This window comes from Crocodylus porosus, unplaced genomic scaffold (genome assembly GCF_001723895.1).
Source record: "Crocodylus porosus isolate Cpor-Errol unplaced genomic scaffold, CroPor_comp1, whole genome shotgun sequence".
Classification (NCBI taxonomy): domain Eukaryota; kingdom Metazoa; phylum Chordata; order Crocodylia; family Crocodylidae; genus Crocodylus; species Crocodylus porosus.
This window is the reverse complement of record NW_017728910.1, coordinates 21,544,554-21,552,586: the sequence shown is the minus strand read 5'-3', so window position 1 is coordinate 21,552,586 and position 8,033 is coordinate 21,544,554. Positions and strand designations below refer to the sequence as shown.

General features: G+C 46.5%; 1 protein-coding gene across 1 annotated transcript in view; it reads left to right on the top strand.

Annotated features, from left to right (window-relative positions):
• MCF2L2 (MCF.2 cell line derived transforming sequence-like 2) overlaps positions 1–8,033 on the top strand; it is a 268,026-nt gene that overhangs the window by 86,793 nt on the left and 173,200 nt on the right. The window contains 2 exon segments of the mRNA XM_019532786.1: positions 4,643–4,733; positions 5,931–6,050. Coding sequence (XP_019388331.1) covers positions 4,643–4,733; positions 5,931–6,050 — 211 coding nt within the window.

Sequence of the window (8,033 nt, the reverse complement as noted above, 5' to 3'; positions counted from 1 at the left end):
GGGGGCTGGACTTGATGATTTTCCGAGGTCCCTTCCAGCCCTGATGTCTATGAAATCTATGACAGCCTTTCAGTTTTGGAACAAACCAGCAAGGTCCCACCCGTTTCTGAAGTAGTTTCAGTTCTGAGGCATAAGCGACTTTTGAAAATGGGACTTTAAAAATGTTGCTTCACACAAATGAAGATCTTTTTTTGTTTGCTTAAATCATACATTGTGTTTTTTGTGGCTTTTGACTTTGCTTTTTTTTTCCTTTTTCTTCCTGCTCTTTCAAAAGCAGATACTAATCATGGCTATCTTATATTAGATGCCTAGCAGTTTGCTAATTAATGGGCGTGCCTATACATCATTGTACGGTGACGTTGCCTTTGGGAAGTACTAAAGCACAGCGCAGTACTGGTGGTTAATGCACCGTGTGTGCAGTGCATGGTTAGATTTTGCCGCTGTGTCGCTGTAGCAGCATACTATACTGGGGGAGTGTGCCGGTACTGCGAAGTAGCTGGCGACCACATGTAGACTCATGTGATTTCTGTGTCATTGTAGTGTGCCGTATGCTGATGTAGCATGTGACTATGTCACCGTAGGGTGACCGGAAGACGCACCCAATATGCATTAGAGAGCCTGATTCTGCATTTCTTCTGCATCCAAACTCCCTCTGAGGTCCACTTCCATAGGCAGCCTTTAGTGAGTTTCTGCATGGGTAACAATAGTATTTCATAACTGTGAGCTGTCTGTAGAAATCAAGCAGTCGTGAGTGGGGCAATTTATCTACTTCATAAATTCATTGACTAGGAATAAATCCATCTTGCCTCCCATTCCTGTCAGTCTGAGGATGGCTGATGAATAAACTACTTTATTCTAACCTCAGCAATTCGGTAACTTTGGCTAATGTGTCTGCTTTTCAACCACTTTGTTACGTCGCTGGTTTCAGAGGATTTAGACTGGATATGGATTTAGTTCTGGATATCCAGGTAGGACCCTCTTATAGCAATCGTACTGTAAACTGCTTAGATGCAGTTCAGCTGGGGAGGCAGCGCTTGGTGCCAAGGGCAGTAATATATTGTCTCTATATTTTTTCGGAACTGAGTCCTAATTTTGATTATTTAGAGAAATCCGGTGGGTAAAGGCCTCTTTCATTCCATCTAAATGTGGTTTAACGTAACACTTACGTAAAAAAACAAACAAACAAACTATTTTATAGGGCTAACTTTTACTTAGGACCTCAAAAATAAACCTGTTTGAAGGGAGAGGCCCTTCTTTTTATTTCTGCTAATTGCATTGACCTACAGAAAAGATGCCCAAATGTCCATATTTTATTAATAGGATTCTTGTAAAGTTAGAGCTGAGGAGCAATTCATGATAAATCAGACTGACTGGGAATTGTGGCATTATTCTCATCAAATAATCACCCATAAATAAACATTGTCCTAATTTGACCTGCTCTGGTAAATACCCACGTGAGCCAGTCTCACGCGCTCCCCTCCCTCAGTGACAGCAGAGGCATGCAGAACATGGAAACCTCCTTGTATTAGATTGTTTCTCCTTTTATTTCAAAAGTCAGATGGAGAAAGACCTAGGCCCCATGACGGTGGAGGTTGAATCTGGTTGGGTCAGCATTTGAAAGGAATGGTCAATGAGGCGCCAGTTTTGGTAAGTGCTATGTTGTGATGGCACTTGTCGCCATAAGCATCAAATATCTGCTTATATTAGTTTAGGCTTGATTTAGACATCCTCGTAGATGGAAGGTTGAAAATAGTTGTTAGGACACATGGGCTTCCCTTTAATGAGCCAGGGCCTTGGTCAGTGGGATTGGACAGTGGTGCACCAATAATGGCCCATTTACTGGCTAGGTGAAGGGATTGAATTTAGCCCAGACCAGCACCACTGACTAAAATGTGTTGTTAACTGATGGGTTCCCTGAGGGCTTGTACAATGAAAGAATCTGAGAGCTGTTTGCTCAATTTATCGCTGCAATGGTTTGGACTTTGGGTAAATGAGCACGTCAGTAATGGTGCCTTCTAGTGGCAGAAATTATAATAGCCTACTACTCCAGAAACTAAAAGTAATTCTTATCTTATGCAGTAGAGGCCTGTTTTATTTTAAGTTGAAAGACAGTGGTTTGAGATCAATATAGCAATTGTATTTATCTGTGTGGATTGATTACGTCACTACCACATCTAGGTGTTTCTTAGAAATGCATGAGTGTTTCTTTATGAGCTATCAAGTAAAGGAGTTACCCCCCCCCCTTTTAAATGTATACTGCAGGCAAAGGAGGAAGTTGTGAAATGGTATTTTCATAGGTCATTCCGTAAGTCAAGTGGGGAACTGCAGTTGCGTGTACGATGTCTCCAATCCCTGCTCCCCCGTGCTGGTGAAGGGGCCTCCTGTCTTGCTGTCATGTGAGACACACGGCTTCAAAGCTTCCTGTTCTCGAATGTACTTTGACTTCCCCAGCCATTTTTTATTGCCCCTGTAACTCCACACAGGCTCACCTTCAACCTCCTCCATTTCTGTTGTGGAAGCTTCAATCCGCTCAGCTCAAAGAGCTCTGGCCAGATGTGAGGAGGGGAGCTAGAATTGCTGGCATCCCGCCCGTGGTGCAACAGCATCCGTCATCCCGGCAGGCAGGGCATGCCAGACCACATCCTTGCCTGTCTCTGTCTGATATGACAGAGTGCCCGTCTAGTGAGACTGCACCCAGTCTTCCCTCTGGAAGGTGATGGAGAATTTGCCCATACTTCTCAGGACTGCCAAACTTTAAGAGGGGTGTCCCATCCCAGTTAAGTTAACCAAAAAGGGGCATTGGTAAGATCACAAAAGACCTTTGATAAGGTTAAGAAGGCCTGGTATGTAGGTTTGTGATTACGTCTTCACATTCTTCCGGGAACTGTTTAGCATCACCCAGAATGTCAATGGTACTTACCGCTCAAGCTTTAAATCCCTCTGGAAACCACAATGTTTAGTTTTTTTTTTTAACTTGGCTACTCCTTAGCAAGGAGTAATCAGGAAAGTATTTCTCCTTCATTTGAGAAACAGGTACCAGATACTCTTCCCCCCCTACGTTTGATAGATTTTTGTGCTGTCTATTGCATTATATAAAGAAAGAAGAAAACTTTGCCTAATTGTGGTGTCAGCTCTCAGTCCCTTGAGCTCACGAGAGGCCAGCGATAAAGGCCGTTCTCTGGGGGGGGCTTGCACAGTTCAGGGGTTTCTCCTGGATTGTGTGTTGTTAATATTCACTTGTGCCCCCTCAAGACGTTGCCTGGCCCTGCAGACCCCGGATCCCAGGTCTGAATGGTTCAGAGCTTGACAGTGGTTTTGAGAGAGCTGCCGAGGCAATGTGCCCGATGCCCTTTGAGGCACTGCACACTCCCAGGGGAGCAAGAGGGGTGGTATTTATGCTCTTCAGAGCAAAGTAGGGCAAAAACTCTGCCTGGCTTTTACATGGATTATATAGGACAGATCAAGTGAAGTCCCTCTCCCCTTCCTGTCCTGCCACCATGCTATGGCTAGGCAGCATTTGGATTTGGAGGAGAGGGTCAGCTTTTTGCTCTCAAGAGACCAGTAACAGATGGCCTACGCGTGGTTTGGCCAACTCACAGCTGAGGCATGTCGGTGCGAGGAAGTTCCCACTCTTGCTGCCCATGCTGTGCCGAATCTTGTGAGGATGCCAGTCTCTTGCTTTCCCCCAAGAAAAGAGATTGTTGGACTATGTGATGGGGAGGGGTGATGGGATGGGTGGAAACCCGAGTAGTGTCTAAGTCCGAGCCACTTATCGTCACATATTATCAACTAGGTTTTAATCAGTGACCTTGTTTTGCATCAGTCCTATCTGGTTTGTTCCTTAAAGCCATTGTGATTCTGCCCAAGGGCTTCCATGCTTGTCTAGTGTCCCCCATGTCTCACGAGCAGAGGGAGGAGAGTAACCTCACAGGGATACCATGCACCCCTATGCAACACAGAGCAGTGGGTCTAGTGCTGGGCCTCAAGACAGCAAGAAGATCAGCACTTCCATCCCTCCCATAGCTTAGTCCCTCAGATGGCCCAGGAGGACAGCAGCCACTACTGCAGCCCATGCACTGAAACAACCCAGCGAGCTCCTCTCTGCATGTGAGCTGGGCAGAGGCATGTGACTCCAGTCTCTTAAACTCCCACTTTCTCCCCCACTTATTTTTTGGCAGGGAAGGGTGCATTCTGCACCTCTTGGGAATGAAGTGCACTTGTTGGCTGTCCAAGTGCACCAGAGGGGATTGGTGCAAAGGCCTGTGCTAGAGGATGAGGATCCGATCACTTGGATTGTTTTGCAAAGCCAGCAAGGTCTGTGCTTTCCCTCCTCTACAGTACGAAGCGAGCTGCAATCCTGAACTGTTCGCATCACGCCGGTTTGGCAGCCAGTAGCGAGGCAGTTGAGAGATACAAGGGATAAAATATTCATGTTTTGTGAAGGCTGCTAACCTTCTGTTGGCAATCTGCTGGCTCCCCTGCTCATACTAAGCCATGCCAGCCCCCTCTGCCTACTGTACCTGGAGTTTTAAAAATGGGCTTGGAGTGTGACACGGAGGGGGCTCCGTGCTGCTGCAGCACCATTCCTCAGCGCGGCTCTGCCTTCCTCTAACCCAGCATACTTGTTTAATCTGTTTTCCAGCCTGGAGGCTGCCAGCATCGGATTCATCATCATTATAGACAGACGGCGGGACAAATGGAGCGCGGTAAAGGCGTCCCTGACACGGATAGCAGTAAGTGCCTGGCATTGTTTTTGCTGTCATCTGCCTTCCCTTCAGCACTGATTTTTATAGCTTGCTTTTTTTTTTTTTTTGGTTTCCTGGTTATTAATGCAGTAGCTTCCTGATCCTAGAGATCCCTGTTACCTAGCAGAGATAGCTGAGCCTGCGCTGATGAATTACACAACCTCGGTTCCTGCTGAATTAGAACGAAGACAACTGTGTCACAGATCTGAGTGATTTAAAGGGAGCCTCTCTAAGTTGAAGGAGCCGGAAGAGGGAACCTCCATTGTGCCGTGGAGGGTTAGGAGTGGCCAAGGGGTCCATGTGTGAGATAAAAATGGATCTCTAAAGGCTTGGGGCAGCTGGGAGATCTGTCAGATTATTTGAGAAAGGTGGACCCAAAAAACCAGAATATGAGCAGCTGTGGAGTATTTTTTTTTCTGATGATGTGACATGTTGTGCATGTGGAAGAGGCATAGCTGCAAGCTATGCTTGATCCCTGCAGAATCAGATTGTCATTTAAGTTTTTCCTGGGGATGCAAAGTGTTTGGTTTCTTTGCCCTGCTTAGTTGTCCTCAGTGTTTGAATATATTTTCTAGGCTCTGTGAGATCAGGGGATGATCACATAACACAGATAAACAGGAGGAGGCTGGCGTTGTGAGCCAGGCCACATGTCTAAGGAGAGTGTTGAGCTGTCCTGTGGATAAAATAAACCTTTTCCAGGGCAGGATGGGAAATACAGTCTTGTAACGTGTGCATGGCACAGCCAGAGGCATCTGCCCAGATGTACACAATTGTCTTGTCCTCTAATGGCTGCAGCCTGCAGAGTAGAGAAGTTCTGTTACTACAAGAGCTGACTGAGATTTTCATATCGTTCGATGGTCAGAAGCCTGTGGTTTTTGGGGCTGGAAGGGTTTAAATCACTCTTTGCCTGCTGTCTGTCTGCCAAGCAGTAACACCTGGTTGTGAGGCTTCATCTGCAGCTCAGTGTGGGAGTCTGTCTATCAACTTCAGCAGGTCAGGGAGAATAGGATGATGGGAGGAATAGCAGACAACCATGAAGACCAGACAGCCCCAGAACCATTTTCCCCTCCTTGGGAGCCACAGGAGCACAGGACAAGGGAAGAAGGCACTGAAATCCTCCTGGTGCTCTTCTCCGGGTGTGGGGCTTGATTCCTCTGCCCTGCCACTTCTTTCTGTTCCTTGCAGGGTGCGTTTCCAGGGAACCTGCAGCTGGTATTTGTCCTGCGGCCCTCCCGCTTTATCCAGAGGACAATCGCTGACATTGGCATTAAACTCTACCGAGATGACTTTAAAATGAAGGTACCGGTAAGCATGCACTTTCTTGCCCCGTGTTCTTTTTGTGTCCATGTCTGCAGTTTCTAAGTGTCAGCAAACATCTCTGAACCTATCCACTAGTGTTAAGTGGTAGCATGCCAACCAGGATAGACAAGTTTCTTTGAAGTCCCAAGTGAAACCTAAATCAAATAGGACAGTCCTTGGTGTGTGATATGGAGGATGTTGGAACCAGCTCTGTTGTTTTGATCAAATGGCTTCCTTATTCTGGACTTGATTTCAGTGGTTAACTCCCAGGGTGAGGCAGGGGAGGAGACATTGTATCCTAAGCAATGGCTCATTTAAATATGTTTGATTTTGGCAAAAGTACCCATGAGTTATCCATTAATTATTAAAGGATATGCTATAAGATGGATGCAATCATCCATTACAATATAACCTTGCTCTGAAACATGACTGTGTCAAAAGAGGCTACTCCTTGCGGATCTCCTGGTGGGCATTCAGAGCCGGGTCTTCTTGCTCTGTTGATGAAAAGTAAATGGTAGACCTGCAGAGCTAACCCAGCTGAGAGACATAGGGCTGGGGTCTTGCATGACCCACACTCTAGTGGATTGCATCTGTGCCAACCAGCTGAAGAGAATGGGGTCAGCAGGGTGGTACCAAGGGCCAGATTTGCCCCGTGGGACCTTTATTTCAGGTAGTGATGTGTGAGAAGGAAAGAACTCAGCTTCATTTTCTGACCCCAGGCAGGATGTGCAGAGCTGACAGTTAGCAAGAATCATTTAGCCTGGCTGCATGTGGGGGAAGCGTGCTTGGGTTTCAAATTCACCGATAACATATAAGCACAGAAACCTCAAATGGCATTTGCATGGAATCATGTTCCAGAGAAGAATCACATTTTCCAGCTTGCTTCCTTAAATGACACTGCACATTAAGGCAGGTACAGAAATAGGTAGCATTATTAGAGCAGTCTATAACCATAACCCCCTGTAAGCTTCCTGTCCAGGAGAAGCACGGTGAAAGAGGGTCTTTTTCTTTTCCCTAAGGGTTGGTGTCGTACCACAGTAGTGAGTGCTTTTCCACAGGTCCTCTCTTCCAGTGACAATCTGTCAGCGCTCCTGCTGTGTCCGCATGCTGTTATGACCATTTATAATACACGGTGCTCCCATCCAGTGCCAGGCTTACATATTAATTTTATTCAGCTCATGCTTGAAATGTATTATGGGCTGCTTGGAGTGTGGTAGAAGTTGGAGGAGGTAAGCAATTCTTTGCTGCATGCCTCGTTCTCTTAAAATTTGATCCTAACATGTTTGCCTGGCATCTCATTATCGTTGTTGTTGTGTTGTTGCTCTTATTCTTATTATCTCAGCACCAGTAAGAAACAGCAATATTAGTTATAATACACAAGTGTCGACTTCAGATTCCATGCTCCGTAATGTTTCTATAGGGGTGATTTTCTTTAGCTTTCCCTGAGTTCGTTTTCATAGATTCATCGATCATTAGGGGTTCGAAGGGACCTTGTAGATCATTGGGTCCAATCCCCCTGCACAAGGCAGGAAAGACAACTGGGGTCAAGTGGCCCCAGTGAGGTGACCATCCAGTCTCATCTTGAAAATTTCCAGGGTAGGTGACCGCACCACCTCTGGAGGGAGCTTATTCCGCAGTCTGGACACCTTGACTGAAGGAGTTTTTCCTGGTATTAAGCCTGAAGTGGTCTTCCAGGAGTTTGCATCCATTAGTCCTGGTCTTCCCCAGGGGTGCCCTAGTGAACAGCTGTTTCATAGTTTTATAGTTTCTAGGGTGGGAAGGGACCTCAGCAGATCATCTAGTCCGACCCCCTGCCGTGGCAGGAAAGACTACTGGGGTCAAACAACCCCAGCAAGATGTTCATCTAACTTCCTCTTAAACACCCCCAGGGTAGAAGCCTGCACCACTTCTCTTGGAAGCTGGTTCCAGACCCTAGCCGCCCTGACCGTGAAGCAGCGCCTCCTGATATCTAACCTAAACCTACCCTCT